At 34.6% G+C, this 18,324-nt stretch overlaps 2 protein-coding genes and 1 pseudogene across 4 annotated transcripts; 1 reads left to right on the forward strand and 2 right to left on the reverse strand.

Annotated features, from left to right (window-relative positions):
* Nucleotides 1-3,223: 3,223 nt before the first annotated feature.
* On the reverse strand, nt 3,224-5,812 carry LOC145209413 (uncharacterized). 2 transcript variants are annotated; one of them, XM_080079693.1, is made up of 8 exons: nt 5,656-5,812; nt 5,127-5,463; nt 4,969-5,059; nt 4,676-4,879; nt 4,302-4,466; nt 4,001-4,175; nt 3,831-3,931; nt 3,224-3,741 (listed from the first exon to the last, which is right to left on the reverse strand). In XM_080079693.1, exons 1-8 carry the CDS (start codon nt 5,750-5,752, stop codon nt 3,436-3,438), a joined length of 1,476 nt encoding a protein of 491 aa, XP_079935819.1. In that variant the 5' UTR covers nt 5,753-5,812; the 3' UTR covers nt 3,224-3,435. The 2 variants fall into 2 exon arrangements, with proteins under 2 accessions (XP_079935819.1, XP_079935818.1); XM_080079692.1 differs by having other exon boundaries at nt 5,127-5,577.
* Nucleotides 5,813-6,126: 314 nt separating this feature from the next.
* Nucleotides 6,127-9,245, forward strand: LOC145209326 (uncharacterized). 2 transcript variants are annotated; one of them, XM_080079600.1, is made up of 8 exons: nt 6,127-6,870; nt 6,933-7,067; nt 7,128-7,308; nt 7,368-7,531; nt 7,593-7,769; nt 7,827-8,036; nt 8,113-8,263; nt 8,321-9,245. In XM_080079600.1, the coding sequence occupies exons 1-8, from the start codon at nt 6,175-6,177 to the stop codon at nt 9,187-9,189; spliced, it is 2,583 nt and encodes an 860-aa protein (XP_079935726.1). In that variant the 5' UTR covers nt 6,127-6,174; the 3' UTR covers nt 9,190-9,245. The 2 variants fall into 2 exon arrangements, with proteins under 2 accessions (XP_079935726.1, XP_079935727.1); XM_080079601.1 differs by having other exon boundaries at nt 7,239-7,308.
* Nucleotides 9,246-11,563: 2,318 nt separating this feature from the next.
* LOC145216470 (kelch-like protein 38) lies at nt 11,564-16,319 on the reverse strand (annotated as a pseudogene).
* Nucleotides 16,320-18,324: the final 2,005 nt, after the last annotated feature.

Genomic DNA, 18,324 nt, shown 5'->3' on the forward strand with positions numbered 1-18,324 from the left:
TCACAGTCAATTATTCCGTCACAAAGATTATTATTGTTGATGGAGAATCTGTCTTTATTTTTGCAATAATAGCTTGAATTGTTGCAAAGTTCCGCAAATTCATCAGAACTATCGTCACAATCAGGTTGTCCATTACATACTTTACGAGGTCTTAATGTAGCTCTTGGATTTGACAAGCATTTAAAGTAGCTCGGACAAACTGGATCCATTCTAAAGTTGGAATGGTTTTCGGAGGATTGCCTACAATACAAAAAATACATATTTTCAACTTTCAAATTCAGTTGAGCTGTAAGTTGTATCACACGTTGAACAATATCTTTTCCACCAGGAATTGAATCTCCAATGTCGTTCTTTGGTAGATTCAGACAAGCTTTAGTATTTGTTTGGTGAAGACATTCTATGGTTGAGTTGCACAAAACAGTCTTTTGGTCAACACAGTCTGTTTCATTGTGGCAATGCATTTGATTAGAAGGGCAATTACCCTGTATTTGATGACACAAACTCTGATTTGGACATAAACATTCATCTGACATGTCAAAGCAATCGATTATACCGTCACAAACTTGCTTGGGTGATATGATCAGCTTTCTATCCAAACATTGAAAACACCTGAAACTGTCATTGATAAAGCAAAGATCAGAACCGTCATAACATTGAGCGGTGGAATCATAAATGTTGGCTTGTGGCAAAACACAAACACCTTGTCTCGACGATCCAGAGCATTTAAACCCAAAACCTTCCCTAATTTCGTCACTGCCGTCCGAACAACCTGAATAATCGTAAATTCCATCACAAAAGTCTTTTGAAGTCACTAGTCTTTCATTTTCACAAATAAAAACTTCTTGACAAAATTCTGGCGGATTCTCACAAACTGCAGTTAAACATATGACTTCGTCAATTTCACAGTTATTTGGATCAAAGGCACATGATGTTTGGATCACTGTGTTGCATGATGCTGGTGAATTAGAGTGCACAAGATACCTGGAAAGTTGTTCACTCTTACAAGTTGTAGCAAGCATTTCGCAAGATTGACATGTGATGTAATCGACAGAACAGAGTTCGTCACTTCCATCATAGCAATCTTCAATTTTATTACCCAACCAGTTGAATGGTATGCATCGACCATCTATTGGACAACGTTTGTTACCAGGATCACATGGACATCTCGCGTAAACTCCAGAACAGTTACATGTGTGATGTGCCTCGTCACTGCCGTCAAAACAATCAGGTTTTCCATCACACACCAACTTTCGACTAACACAATTTCGTTCTGCTTTAAGGCATTCTTCTGTGTCAGCACATGCACATTTAAACTCATCAAATGGACAAGTGCAATTAACTTCATCGCTCCAGTCTCCACAGAGGTTATATCCTGTGCACTGTATAGTTTTGTTAAGGCAACCAATAGGATAAGGACAATTTTGCTTTTTGTAACAAGGACATTCTATTGCATCAACTGGACAAGTGCAATCAATTTCATCGCTCCAATCTCCACAGTCATTAAAAAAGTCACATAACTTGTTTTTGTTGATGCAACCGCTATCCACAACTTCGCATGACTTAGTTTTGTGACAAGGGCATTCAAACTGATCAGCTTCACACGTGCAATTAATTTCATCGCTACCGTCCAAGCACTCAATTTGCCCGTTACACTTCCACTCTGCATTAAAACAACCGATAAAACCTTTGCAAAATGTCATGAAGCAATCACACTGAAAAGTTCCTTCAGGGCAAACGTTCATGGGTAGCATTTCCTCGCTCCAATCTCCACAGTCGTTATTCCACCAGTCATTTACCTTCGACATTTCAATACATCCTGGTTTGTCCCCACACCGACCAAACTTGTGACAAGCACATTCGAACATCGAAGAAGGGCAAGTGCAGTTGGGTACCTTGTACGGGGGTTCGCACACTGTGAGATTGCTATTTTCTGTAAAAGTAAATTCAACTTAATTTTATTCAGTAATGTTTTGACAACGGTAGAGATTACGCATCTAAATATTTTGAGCAAAATTACAAAGCGCTTTGTTAATAACAAAATCATTCATTATCTTTTCTCTTAGAATAGACATAAATAGTTGTTTTGTTCAGTTTAGTTGCTAGTACAAACTTTTCAAACAGGCACAAAAATAAAGAGTTACAAATTTTACCTTTGAGAGGTCGAGGAGCGAGATTGATATCTTCTCCTGGACATTGTTCATGTGCAAAACCCACAGTAATTAATAGAAACAATGATAATATCATTTTGTCTACGATTTCTATGCAAAACCTTTCAATAAAACTTGGGAAAGACAACATATTTTACGCAAGTTTGTTTATTTTGTTAAATACAGAAGTGTGTTGGTTGAACTATAGCCTTGAGTATGCCGCAATCATTTTAATTGTCTCGTAATGCTTACTAATAAGCTTTTAGTTAAACTGACAACGAACACAAGCTGACAAAGCCACCCTTACTGTGAATACAACTATAGAAATGGCCGTTTTGTATTGCAAATGGCAACGTTTATAGATATTGGTAAGGAAATGCAAGACCAGCCTTTCCCTCATTGCAAACTGACATTTCCGTCACTGGATTTCTGCTAGCGGTCGGCGAATTGATATTTCCTTGCGATGATTGACAGCAACGTACGTAACCGTTGCTATAAAATACGTTATCACTGCAATAATACCCATGCGTTATCACATAACCACAGTCAACATTTTGTGGTTCGCCGAATTGCGGCTATTCCTATTCGACCAGAAACCTTTTCATCGGTTTGACACATGGGCTATTTATTACAAGGGCGGTAAGCTATATCCAACCTCAAATTCACTTTGTAGGTTTGGGGATTTTATAGCACTTGGTCGGTTTTGTTCAAACACAGCCTCTACACTGTAAATGATATTGGGCTGTTTTTACCCAAAGTAATTGGGTAGCCTGTTGGGTACCTTCGTTGGTAAACCCAAAATGCTGGTTGGGTTATTTTGACCCAAATGCTTTGGGTAATAACCACCCAAACTTATTGGGTAATAACCACCCAAACTTATTGGGTAATAACCACCCAAACTTATTGGGTATTAAACACCCAAACTTATTGGGTACTAAACACCCAAACTTATTGGGTACTAAACACCCAAATTCTTCGGTACTAAATGTCCAAACATTTGGGTAAAACCTCACTGCACCAACCATGTAAAAATCCACGCCTTAAATGTTCACACATTGATTTCAAAAATAGTTTTATTGTCCCATGACAATGCAATGAAAGAACGAAGTTGACTGAACAGTCAAAAAATGCCCAAAATAACTCAGGTTGGCAAGAAAAACGTTTTTGAACAAACAATACAGTGTACACAATCATGCACTATATTAATGGTGTACAGCAAATAAGAATACTTGTTTCAGGTATTCAATTTAGCCATTATAATAAGTACCATTATGTAAATGAGTGAAAGTTAAAGTTCCAACTTTATTGCCAGCTCTTTAACAGAGTCAACAATCAGTGGCTTTTTTATTTCAAGCCAATAATTTTGAACAAACTGCAGGGCCTTGCACACATGGGGGCAGTATTCATAATTAATTGCATAATAATATGACAGAAGGGCAACAACACCCTGCACAATCGAGTCTACCTGCATTACAATGTGCTTTTCTGACATTAGGCAGATTTTTTGAATTTTCTTAAGCGTCCCAAGAGCAATCAGAACCGGTTGGTGGCGATCTGGTAAGTCATTTTTTATGTCCTCATAGGTTGTATTGGTCTACAAGTGCAAAAAGATATGTTCATACATCAAATACACTATATTTATACTAGAATATAGTAAGTTAGGTTAAATTTATTGTCATTTACCGGATAAAGGTCGAGAAGATACCGCTCTGAGCCACAATGTTTTTTGGTTTTATTTGGTAATAGGTTGGTTAGAAGCCACAACCCAATAATCAATTTCCAATCTGTTGGCAAAAAAGAAACGATTACTTTTAGATCACATTTATATATGTCTGAAAATATGGTAGACTTACCCTGGTTGGTGTTGTCTTCCTCGATAGGAATCTGTTTCAATATTCTTTCAAGTTTGGACCCAGTTTGGACTTTCTGTACATAAGCAATTACTTTGTCAAATAAAACTTCCCCATTTGTCTGCAGTTTGTCCAATCCAAGATTAATTTGTTGTATTCTGTTCATTTCCCTTAATAGCTGCAAGCCAACAATAGCACAAATAAAATAAATAAATATAGTAGTAAAAACTAAAAAAATACCTTAACAAACAAAGACTCATAAATGTATTAAGACAAAGAGACCAAAGACAAATAAAAATCTTACTTCATCAAACGTGGACATTGGAGGCCACTCCTTTGTCATTGTCTGGGGTGTAGGTTTGTTTTCTGCTATGTACTTCTGTCGGTAGTTAAATGTTTGTGCCATTAACTCTGAAATATTTTTTTTGTTTCGGAGAATGGCTGGCTTCATAAATTCTTGCTTCAGGTTCTAAATAAATGTTATTATAAAAAAGGTATTTGTGAGAAACGTGCATGATTATAAAGTATAATCTGCCACAATAAAACAGCATTATGTGTTATGACATTTATTTATTCTAAGTAGCAGCTAAAAACAAAAAAAACAGTATGTTTAACACACCTATGTTACACAAAATAAATATGGCTAAATAAAGTGGATTTGTTCAAACACAAACAAACCATTTGGTGTTGTTCCATTAAAAAATTCTCCTCCATGTGATATTCAAAAGTTTTGGAAACCTTTCGGCGTTTTGCAACTGATGTATTAGCAAGTCCTGACAAGTTGTTACTGGCTCTTTTGGATGGCGTTTTTTCCTTTTGTGACTTTCTGTTCTGTTTTAGCTGCGTATTCAATTTTTGAGTAATTTTGTGCAACCAGAAGATCTAAAGAACAAACTGATTAGTAATACTTCCTAGCTTTATTTTTACACATACATCAGTAGATTACATTTATATGAAATATGAACAGCTACCTTGGCTTCTTCGTCACTTAAACCCAGTGAAGCTTTTCCAAGTGCCACCAAAGCCGAAACTGCTGCTCTTCTCAAAATTCTACCAGGATGGCTGGTTAAAATAAACAAAAGTTTTAACTAAATACAATGTTGCACACTAACAAACAAAATACAGGTACCTTTCATAATTTTTCATAACTCTAATGATCTCAGAGGTTATTTCTCTCTTTCCCTTGTCAGTAAGTGAACCTGTTTTTATCAACATTTTTGCATGATATCCAAATTGACAGGATTTTATAGGAAATGATTTTGGAATTGGATGAGTTGTGTTTTCAAAACTTGGACCAGCAAGCTCAGACTCACTTCCAATTGACAAACTATCACTACAATCTTCTGATATGACCAAGGATGTATTATTTGGTGTAGATGTTGAAATAGATGAAAAAGAGTCATCAGCAGACGTCACAGGCAGGGTGTCATCTGACTCGCAAAACTCATCTTTGCTTGTGTTGAAATCTTTAATGGCACTGAAGAGTTTGAGAGTGTGCCCAAAAGGCACACCTGGCAAAATTTTTGTCAGAGTGTCAAAATTATTGACACACTTTAAAGCTGATGAGTCAATTTTGTTATCTGCAGAAAAAAACTTACAGCTAGAAAAAGAACTCACTTTTGCATCATTACTTTTGCAAAGTAAAAACTTGTACTTACCACTAAACTGCTTACAAATGTTTTCCAAATCATTTTCTGGGATTTCGTTTAAAGTATCTCGAACCAAATTGGTGACAATGTCTACAGACGAATTCATTGTTTCTTCAAACACGTTGCTGGATATTATCACACGTGAACTGAACTTAATAAAGTCAACGTTCGACTGACGTTTCGGGCGAATTCCCGCCAATCGCTAGATGACGCCAAAAGAGCGCAAAATTAAAAACAAATTGTAAAGGTATTTTTTCACAGGTTAAAACATCGTTTTTGAAACCTAATCAATATTGCTTTGTATTTTTCTCCACAAATCACACCAAATCTGCTCAAAAACTTATGCTTTTAATCAATATGTTTTTATTAATTACCGCAACATAAAAGTTCTGTTCCCGGTAATTACATGCAAATGGCAGAGGACCGTTTTTTGAAAAATAATAATATGTAGTTACGCAATGTAATTACGGGACTGCGTACAGTGGTGCTTAAACGTGAACTTTCTTCGGTTTCGTGAAAGATTTTTTTATGGTTTCGGAAGGGCCAAATATGGTAAAGTGTAGTGTGAATGCAAAAATGTACGTTTGCAATTTCTGTGCGAAAAAACTAAAAACTTTGTTGGCGATTCGACGCCACGTGTACGCGTTGCATACACACGAATACGGTTGCAAGTTGCAATGCAATATTTCTGAATGTACTGATCACCTTAATGATAAAGTTTCACTTCGCCAACACGTCAAAAAGCGTCATGCTGGTCACACTTGGAAAATGCCGAATAGCTGGTACAGACAAATATCTGATACACCAGATACTGCAACTGATTCATTGTGCTCTACAACATTTTCTATACCCCGTGAGCAGTCAGATAGAGAAAGCTGTGATTTGGACATATTAGATAGTGATGAACTAGAAAATGATGAAGATATTGAAACGTATTTACAGACCCAAAAAAACTTGTCAAAAAGACAGTCAGTTATGGCATTGACTTTGGCGAAACTAAAAGTAGATTGCAACTTATCAGAGACATCACTTGTTCTTGTTCAAAACTGGGCTGAATGTCTCTTAGAAGAATGTGCTAAAACAATTATTGGTGGTGTAAAACGTTGCCAGGGCAAAATTTCACCAGAAATGGATGAGGTTTTTCAAATTGGTATGAGTATGGCCAATCCATTTCATGCAATCAGTACTGAAATGCAGCGAAAAGATTTCTTTCCAATTTTTGTGGTAAGTTAAGCATTGTCTTTACAAACCACTAACAAACCTTGTAAACTCACATGGCAATGTAGGCACCCAAACGACATATTTTGTTGGAAACTACAAGGGATGGACCATCACATGGCAAGGAAATTCACTCTCTTGAATATGTTCCTCTTACTCAACTGTTACGGGCATTGCTAGAAAACACCAATTTGTATCATTGTGTAAGTAGTTTATGTGCTTTGCATCATTGTTTTATGATTTACCATGTTTGAATGTTTTAGTTGCTCACCCAAACTGACAATACACAAACAAGTGAAATGTATGAAAACTTTTTTGATGGCCACTATGCTAAAAATCACCCACTTTTTTCATTACAACAAAAAACCATACAGATACTTCTGTATTATGATGGATTCGAGGTTGTAAATCCATTGGGATCGAAAACCAGTACACATAATATGGGCAAGTTGAGTGTATAAAAGATGATTTTCAAAAAGTTAACAGATTTTGTCTGCATTTAGGTGCCATCTATTTCAAAATTTTGAATGTTCACCCAAAATTTTCTTCTGCATTGCATCGGATCTATTTGAATACAATATTCTACACAAAAGATTTAAAACATTGTGATATTGGTTGGAAAAGTATTCTGCAACCCTTGAATGAAGATTTAGAAGATTTGGAAAAGGTATAGTTTTTAGTTGAAAGTTTGTAATCAAGAGAGTGACAATTGTTCGTTTCTTTGGCAGAATGGAATTACATTTTCACTTGGATCTTCGGAAGTTGTGATACGGGGTGCTGTCGCCCAAATGGCACTTGACAATCTTGCAGCTCATTCCATTTTGGGGTTTACAGAATGCTTTTCAGGAAATAACACATATGTATCCAGATACTGCCTGTGTACTGGAGAGGAGATTCAACTATCAGTAGGACACTGTGACAATACTCTTAAAATTTGGTTTTACCAAAAATCTTTTTATTAGACTAACTACAAAACATGTACATTTCGAACAAAAGAAGATTATAACAACTCAGTAAAAGTTGTTGAGTCATATGGAGGACATCATCATGGTGTCAAACAACAGTGTCCTATTAGGTCCATTTTTTTTCATCCTGTTGAAAATTTTGCTGCGGACATTCACCATGATATATTTGAAGGTGTTATCCCATATGTTTTAAAGTTGATACTCAAGGTATATATTGTATAATTGCGGATATTTTTGACACATGTATATATGCAAGTAAACAAAACTTTATTCTTCTTTGAAGCATTTCATTTTTGTGAAGAAGTATGTTTCTCTTACCTCCCTTAACTCCAAAATTGAATGCTTTGTGTATGGCATAGATTACAAAAACAAACCATCAACAATTTCACATGCAAAACTAGTTGATGAGCATTCCAAAAACTTGAGACAAAATGGTATAGTTTTCTGTTACATTTTTTTATCATAACATGTAAATGGAAATTTTTATGCAGCTTCACAATACTGGTGTCTTGCTCGAATGTTACCTATGTTGATTGGCAACTATGTTCCAATGGATGATGATTGTTGGAGATTTTTTTTGGTGTTTGCAGATATTTTTGATATTTGCTGTGCACCAAGGATTTCACATGTATCTATAGTGGATCTTGAAGTTATGCTGACTGTTTTCTTCAAACAGTTTGTTACCTTATTTTCAACTGCAAAAATTACTCCCAAAATGCATTTTCTTCTTATGTATCCTCGGTTTATTAAGGAGGTTGGTCCTATGACACAGTTTTCATGCATGCGGTTTGAGGCAAAACACAAATTACTAAAAAAGTACACAAAAATAAGCAATAACTACAAAAATGTTCCGTATACAATAGCCTATAAGCACCAAGTTGATTTTGCAACAAAAATGATATGTAAGGATTTTTATTTTTGTCAGGCTGTAAAGTTTTCAATGGTTGAAACTTGCAATGAATTTCGAAACTTTGCTATAAAACCTACTGATGAAACTAATGTCAAAAAAGTAAAAAAAATAACTGTTGACGGAATTGAGTATTGTATATGCAATGTATTATGTACTAATGTGTGCCAAGATGGAATTCCTAGTCTTGTGCAGATTCAGGCTATTTATCTAAGCTGCAATAACATTGTTATATTGACAGGATGTCCTCTTGAAGTTACATGCTACAATGAGCACTTCCATGCATGGGCTGTAAATTACATTAAAGCTCCTTTAGTTTATTTTTTGCAAAAAAATCTCACATACCCACTTCCTATGTCTATGCTTTCCCCTTTTGGTTCCAGTGAGATATTTGTTAGCCCAAAGTACAGGTTGGAACATACTAGCACAGCTGATTTGTTTGTTGAATTGTAGTTTGTGTTTGAAAATTATGTTTTGTGTAATATGACAAATAATAAACCTTTTCTACCTTGGCAAAGAAAATTTATGTTGTTTTAAATAGCAAAACAGTCAGTTTTGGATGCTTTGAAACAAAAAACTTTTTTTGTAAAAATAAACGCAGACAACAGTGCAAATTACCCCATTTTGGGTAAATGTGCAAATCACCCATTCCAACACAGAAGTCTTATAACGTTTTTGGGTAAAATAATAATTAACCCATTTTATCGTAAAGGGTGATTCTCAGGTTTTGGGTAAAAATATTACCTACCCAAAATGCTTTATGGGTATATATCATGAATTGGGTAGGAAGATGATCTACCCTAAATAGATTTGGGTAACCGTTTTTTATATTTTGGGTAAAACAAGTTTTATGCCAATGTCGTTTTGGGTTATTATAGCTATTACCCAAAATGTTGCGACTTTTTTACCCAAAATAATTTACAGTGTATGACTTAATGTGCAATGTACAATTAACAACTGGTTACCCCCGTAGTAATAAACAAGTTCACAAAATGAAGGTAGCATGGACTTAGCATGGTTAAGAAACCTTGTTGCCTTGTGTTTTCTTATACAATAAAACTTCTTGATCCACAAACACAGTTTTGCTGGCACAGGTTGACAATTTTAGGTAACATTTTTATTCAAAGGTGTGGTGTTGGATAGTAGTTCTTATAATAGTTGATCCATGATGTTTTTTCGTGGGTCCACAAACCGTCCATCGTATATTTGGTGACAAACTAGAAAAGCATTAAAGTATTCACTCAATTCTAAAACGTTATGTTTTAAAAACACATTTCGGATTGAAATAATAATTGTCAGTAATTTTCTATCTTTTCTGTGCGTGTTATGTGGGCTTATTTTATCCTCGTTTAAAAAAGGAATGGTCCCCGAAGTTATTCATTGAAACTGGGAATATACATGATCTGAAACGAGTTTTTGAATTCGTTTTCAGAAGCTCTGAACAACGTTGACCCAGTTGTTCAACTTCGTTGATTCGACATCGGTGATACCGCACTGCCGTTGCCGGCGATCAGTGACGACTTGCCCGCAAAATCATGCGCAAGCTCCCGACATAAACCGCCTGCTTTTGTGCTGCATTGGCAGGTTTCTTACTCGTGGCGATTTAAAATTGTCGTACAAGGCAAACCAAAACCTATAATTATTACTACGATGAGGTGTTTCCTGAGCAAATAATACGTAACAGTTCGTTTTTTTGACACCAATGCAAATAGAAACAAGACATTGCCTGTCAACCAAGAATAAAAACGAACGAAACTACTACATGACAATAAATGCAATCGTATTAACATATTTGAATGCATAGATTTCAACATGCTACTTTGAAAAACATGGTCTTACATTTGATGGGATGAACTGCAGATAAAGTGATAGACACCACGGAAGGTTTTTATTTTAAAATACCGTGTTTCATTGACAGTAAAAGCAAACATTTTTTCAAATCCCAGAAAAGAAAAATGAGAAAATATCTTGATTATAAGTATAAAAACAGTCTACTGTAAAAAAGTACAAATTGGTAAAGAAAAAATAGTTACATAATTATTCTTAAAAAACACTTGCATAATAATAAAAAACGCTATGATCAAAATATAACCTACAAAAACATCACAAACTTTAGTGAAAAATAGGAACTCAAATGATTTTCTGGTAATGATAACATATAAACAATAAAGGTAAAAATAAGCAGAATTGTAGGTAATAGGATTTAGGGATTAACATGAAGAACCAAATACAAAAACATAACAAACTTTAGCAAAAAAATGGACACTAAAACATGTTCTGGTATGATAACATATTACAAACAAAGTTTATTGCAGGTAATAGGAATTAGGTGATCAGATCAAGAGTCTAATCCAGTGGTTCTCAACCTTTTTTCTTTCGTGGCCCATTTTCATTAAACAAAATTTCTGTGGCCCAGTAAATTTATAAAGAAAAACACAACTGTAAAATAGGTTCAGAACAAAAAAAATGCAGATCATATTTTAAACAGATGTTAAGTTTAAAATAACTTAAAGAAAAAAAATCATAAAACAGCACTTTCCCTTCTTTTAATCAAGCACTTTTAGTTACGACCAGAGTAATTGGACAATGGATATGCTGCTACTATCTGGCTTTATTGTAATCACAAAGTAGTTTATTGCATCATAAACATCAGGTGTTGCAGAAACGCAAAGTAACTTTATACCGTCAATAGATTAATTCAAATAAATTTACGTCTTTTCAATTCCTCCCCAAGGCATTAATCTTGTAAAATTGAGTGTAGTGACACAAATGAAAGCTTTTCTTTTGATTGGACTGTGGCCCAATGAAAATGCTTCCATGGCCCACTGGTTGAGAACCGCTGGTCTAATATATAAAAAATATCAACTTATCAAGTTTATGATAATGATTTAAGGTTAAACAACTTTGATCCTTGTGCTGCTGTTCCAAGTTTGCAAATGAGTTGTTGTTTTCCAGTTTTGTCTCCTATGTGTAAAAAAATAGAACTGAATAACGTAATACCAATTGATAAATTGAACCAAAAGACATTGATATAAAATTTGATACCACAAACCCCTAAAAAGGGAATTCTTTATTTTTAATTACATATTATATCAGTATTATTGAACCATATTTGGAAATGGTGCACTACAATTTGGGATTAAACAAATAGTGACAAATATTTCAATATAATTCACCAAAAAGAGACACTTAAAAGTTTTTCCATCTTTTTTTAATATTAAAAAAAAACATTTTCAATATGCACCTGTATTGATTTCCCTTTTCCATTGTGATGTGGTGCAATCAAAACAATAAAAATCATCACTGTGTCTGTAAAAAACACAATCAGTGACATTTATAGCAAAAAATAACTTTACCCACTAATATATTGACAAGCTACTTACCCCATAAGAACAAGCATTTGATCATTTCCAATCAACACAGCTCATGTTTCACCAATTTGACACGGAGGGTGTTGATGTACAATTGTCCATGGAGTGTTGAAGTTGAGGTTAGACGTGTCAAAAACTTCAATTGATGATACACGACAACCATTTTGGTCCCAACCTCCTTCAAGCAAAAATAAACACAAACATTTAATTCTATATTTTTTTTAAAAATCTGTAAATGCAAAAAATTAAATTAAGTTGTGGAACACAGATCATCACAGTTTTTAGCTAATTAATTTTGTTGCATGGCTATCATAAATCTGAAACTGTAGTGTAAACAATCTCAAACAAATTTATTTAGCATGTAAGAAACATGTATCTCACCACAAACATATATTTTGGTGCCTACAACACAAGCACCAAATGAAATTCTTCCCTGGTTCAAATTGTGACCATTAAATGTTTTTCCAGTGGTTACATTTATCCGTGACGTAATTGTGTGTACTGCAAACAGTAAACAGACAGAATTGTGAGTTACATTTTAGTATTTTCACATTACCACATGCACCTCTTCGATCACAACCCCCAATAAGAAACACATTATCTAGAAACAAAAATTGATCATGAAATCTTGAAACAGGGTTAGTAGTACAAAGCATTGAAACATATATTTCACTTTACAATTTTTCTGGAATTGTAAATGTCATTCACCTCCAACTGCGACAGACATAGCACATTTTCTGCCATAATCCGATCGTTTTTGTTGATCTTCTACACATTGCCCACCACTAAATTTTTCGGTTTAAAGCACACAGTTTCCATTCAATTCACCACAAATACGTAAATGTCACCTAATAAAAAAATGTTCAAAGTCTGATAAAAACTTCTAAGCAGGAACACTATATGCAGATCTGTTTACAAGTTTAATGATGATGGCCAAATAGATGTAAAAAGCGCCACATGCTTAATTATTCAAACATTATGGCAAATGCTCATGCCATCATCAGTAATATGAGGGTCCACATCCACCACTTCAGTCATATAACAGATCCTCTAAACATAAAGAGTACTAACCACTTTTGGATTACTTACAAAACAGGCAAAAAACTTAGGATTAACTTTGCCTTATGGTCAGTGCAGGCCCAGCAGGGCTAAAAGTTGATATAAACCGAATTAAAACACAACAATGGCACAGCTATAAAAATATATCTATTAGCTGTGACAGTTTCATGACATCAGACATAAGTCAAAACCAAGTTGCAAAAGACCAAAAAAAGTGCTTTAATCATGATCCACAAATCGTGCCATCCCCTATTTGCACCACATAACGTTTTGAAGATATTTCCTGCTTGGTGATTGCTCAGTGCTATTGTGTCGCTATGTGTTACTTTCACCAAGCGAAATAAATCCAACTCAACATAGTGGAATTAAAATCTGTTTACCAAAGGGACGAAAGTCATATTGTCCAAGCATTAATGCATGCTATAATGTGATGGATGAAAATGTAATTTAGTTGACCTTGAACTGAGACAGCAGTTGCCATCGTTCTCATATGCAGTGTTTTTTTTAAGATGTTTTGGGGGACCGAAACGGTCCCCCAAATTTCTCCAGCGGTTTCCCAAAATTTGGACTTGCAACTACAACTACAGTTTTTGGTATTTAAATGAAACACTTGCGGTCTCTTAAACCTACTTAGCGGTCACCCAAACCAAACCTTAAAAAAAAACCTGCTCATATGTATCATGTTTCCTTCATTTTTCCATTCTCTGCCATCAAACGAAATTATCGAATTCGTGGCAATGTTGTTGTTTGAATTTAAATATCCACCAAAGAAAAACAGCTTGTCACCATGAAGCACAACAGCACTTTCATGACTCACATGCATTGGTGGTTGGGTTATCTGATGCAAAAATACAACACAACAATTATGTTTGCCTGCCAAAAACTGAATATAATGGTTTTGTATTAAGGAACATGTACAAAATATGTTAAAATGATTCATATAACTTACCATATATATTAAAAGTTGATAATTATTTTTATTATAATATTAGGTTTGTACCTTTTCCACGTAGTTGTAGTTGTGGCAGACATGAAAATTTCTTCAACTGTGTCTGTTGGTGTCAATAAAAAAAAAAATTACAGGCAAATTACACTAAAGCTCAAATTTGGAATTAAGTATGCAATTAAATAGAATTTAGAATTAACAAGATTGCATCAAACTGGAATTGTGTTTGTTATTAATGTTTTAGGAATAAATGTATAAACTGTTGCTGCCTGGCATTTTATACAAACTCAACAACGGCCTTTTGGCAAATATTTCCCTTGCACCAACGATGTACTATTTAGGTCAGGAGTCACCACTTAACACTTCAAGTAAAACCCAAAATGAATGAAAAACACAGTGAGAAAAGAGCTAAACAGTTTTGTAATTTAACGAATCTCCCCCGGACAATAAAATGTAAAAGAGAACTTGCTTCTGATCAGTAGAATATTTAGACTGTTTCATAAAAAACAGGTGAAAAGCATAAATCCTTTTTTTAAATTAAAAGAAATATATATTTTTCCTTAAATAAACAGGCATTTTCAGTTTCTGTAAAAGCAAACATGTGGTAGAGTGGCGATAGAAAGTGGTTCAGTGAGAACTAAGACACACATTCTCCAATCTGAAAATCTTTAGGAAACTTTAGGCAAGCACAAAGCAAACTGCCTCTAAGATAGGACAACAAAATGTTTCTACAAACAAAACATTTGTCACAAGACACTATTGAATTTAGCAAATAATTCAACAAGAGTTAAAAATATTCAGATACCTCGGCGTTTAGATTGTTTTTTTATTCCCTCAGGTTTTGAATGGAAATGCATTGTTTTCTCAATAAGATCACAGCAATTTTGATTTCCTTTCACTAAAGGCTGTAAAGCATATGTTAGCCTACACATATAAGTTGGTTTGGTTGTAAATGTAAAAACAAATCAAGTTTAACCAGCAAAAGACAACAAATTTTCAGAAAAATACTTACATCATTTCTTAAAGTATCAACCAGATATTCCACAGAAACATGTTGAAGTCGAATCAGTTTAAAAAGCGACAAAAACCTTTCTTCTCTCTTTGACAGATCTGCCTTGGCCCAAATCAACAAACAAGAAACCAGATCATCTTCTGATGCCTGAAACATATATGCTTAACTTATCACCAATATTCCGTCATCTAATGCCCATACACATTCTGAACTTTTCATTCTGATAAATTTTGACAAATTTTAGAAAAAAATATTTACACTAATTTGATCCAATGATAAATATTTTCTCAAACCTCCTTCAGAAATTTCAATAAACTTTTCCTGAGTTAAAACAACACCGAAATTTTCCACAATACATTCTTTAACTTTTTCCTCAAGTTTATGGAGTGAAAACAATCGACTTGTCTCTCTCAAGTGAAGTGCACTTAATGGATCCAATGTCTCAACCAGAAAATCACTGATGATATCAAGCAAACCTACAAATAACCAAAAATATTCTATAAAGAAAACTTTGTGATGTCTATTAATACTATGATAAGAGGATTACAAACAAGATTAAGCATCTTGGTGCAGCTATTCAGCCTGTGCAGCCATTGTTTTGTTTTAAGCTGCACTGGGTGTCGGCCAAAAGAGTGTTCACTGTATGTAGCTGAAAGAAACCTTCGCTTTCACTTTATAATGTTTACATATTATAATGCAAACTATTTGCTTGTTATTTGCAACCATTGCTTTGCACATCAAAAAACTGATTTGCATGTTGTTTTAAATTTTATTTCCCAGTTGCATTAATACAGTATGTTGATAGAAGTGTGGAATATATGTAAATACTGTTTATAGTTTATAGCTTAAGCATTTAAATTAGAGTGAATCATGTGCACAAGTGGTATTGGTTTAAGACAGTGCACAAGTCTACAAAACTAATCATACTGTTTTAAACATTATACATGTTTGTACAGCCACAAATGCATATTCTAAGGCAAAAATAGTCTGAGTCCATAGAGAACTATAGAAGTATAATGGTTTTAATATTCCAGAACATTCTTTCCACAAGAAGTAGTGATGCTGTTTTCATGATGCCATTCACATTATCAACAGTCAACCTGATTTTGCCAGTGTAGATGAAATCAAGCACTTGTTCAACAGCATCTGCACTTACTTCATTCAATCTCACAGTTTGAGAATGTTTTTCCTTCATCTGTAAAAATTTAATGGCATCTTTATGTTGAGCAAAACAATGGTATCGAAAGATTTCAGCGGTATCGATACTCGTACTCGGTATCGAAATATTTTGCCTCAGTTTTCGATACCAACGTTCAATACTGAAGGCCTGTTTATACTATAAGAATACGGGCAACTTTTTGCCAATTTTACTTAAGACAGCACAAAATCGGGAAAAAAGTTTTGCCAGGTTACATATATTTTTTTCGCTATTGTGTGGAAATCACATTTTATACAACTATATACTCGGAACTGGTATCAGTATTCGCATCAAAATCTGGTATCGTCCCATCACTAAAAACACAGATATCAGAGAAAACTTCAATAAGGATTTCTCATCAAGAATGCTTTTTATGTCGTGATAATTAACAAAACATGAAGAGAATTCGTTTTCTACATCAACAAATCATATAGAAAACGCAACAAAATAGGAATAATATTTGAATATATTCAAACCTACTGTAAAATTTTGGCAAGAACTTTTCAGCATAGTTTTCACACAAGATGTTCTGATCATTAGACATGGTAGCAAATTCGCAAAACAATCAATCATACACATTAAATCACTGATCCTTAACTATTTCTGCTTTTAGCACATAATGCCATTAATCAAGCAACGCCAAGCAAAAATTGATAAGCCACAAAAGCTTGGATATGTTCGTTATTAAAATATTATAAATGACTTTTATTTTAAAACTTGTCTTTTCAAGAAATGGTGGTATTTTACAAAGCTTTGGAGTGTTGGGACATTTTTAGTTTTTTACTCATTTCAAAACAACCGATTTTCACCTTGGGGAAAACCCCAATACCAGACAAATTGTCGGGTTTGTAAAATGTCCTGCTTTTATAAATTTGGTCCTAACTTGGCTAGTAAAAGTAAAAACATTTTTACGTTTTACAATATTTGTTTTGGTGGCCAGACAAACCAAAAATCTATTCATGCCGGTTATATTTTAAGATGTATATACCGTGTAGGCAGTGGTGGAATTCAATTTTTTTGTCAGTCGGTTCTATCACAAAAGTCATATTTTTCAGCCGGTTCTGTTGCAAAAAGTACATTGTCAGTAACCAGTAATGCTAACCGGTTCGCTGATCTCATAAAAATTCGTGAGACGGTTCTATAGAACCGGTGCGTAACCGGCTGAATCCCACCACTGCGTATTGGTATATTCACCGGGTTGTGAGCCGCCCTCGATTTGCATGCTGTGATGGTGGGTACTAGTGTGTATAATACTTATACTAAATACTTTCTGTTGCTACAGAGTAGAAGTATTTGTCAACGATTGCTATTAAACTGTAGGGCAAAAACTTTATAAGCCGCGGCCTACAGTCGAATAAATACAATAGAACGGTTCGCTACATTTGCCAAGATCGTAAATCAACAACATCTACTTTAGTTACATGTGGCATTTACGTTTAAATAGTAAATTTAAGTTGCATTTTCCATGCGTAGGCCACCCCAGAGTTGTAAATCGGACCGGTTACGTGCTTAGGTTTCTTCAAAAAAAAAACGGGCTTGATTCGAGCCTGACTTTAAACACTGTGCCAGTATTATTTAGAAAAAAAGCTAGCCCAAGTACCTATAACTTAGTTGCTGGTCTCGATCTAATGTTAACCAGCCATAAATGCCTTGTTCGAGGTCCATTGTCGATTATTGTCGGTATACACATTATTGTGTTTGCTGTCTCGGTCTATCCTGAGGCTTCGATGCTTCGATATATAGGCCTATATAAGTAAGTTATATACTAGACTTTCGTGCCTCAACAGGCTTCTTAAAAACGAATTCGGTCTCCATCTTCAGGCCCGTACAACTTTGGAGTACGCAAGTAACCTTTTAGTACCATGACTGCAGTCATGTATATAAATTGAAGCCTCAACAAAGACCAAGACAACAAGCACAATAGACAATTGGTATTTAACAAAGCGTTTTGGGGCTGCTTGACTTTAGGTCAGGTCCAGCAACTGGCTACTTAGCTAGTTAA

This window comes from Phallusia mammillata, chromosome 1, assembly GCF_965637545.1.
Source record: "Phallusia mammillata chromosome 1, kaPhaMamm4.hap1.1, whole genome shotgun sequence".
NCBI lineage: Eukaryota > Metazoa > Chordata > Ascidiacea > Phlebobranchia > Ascidiidae > Phallusia > Phallusia mammillata.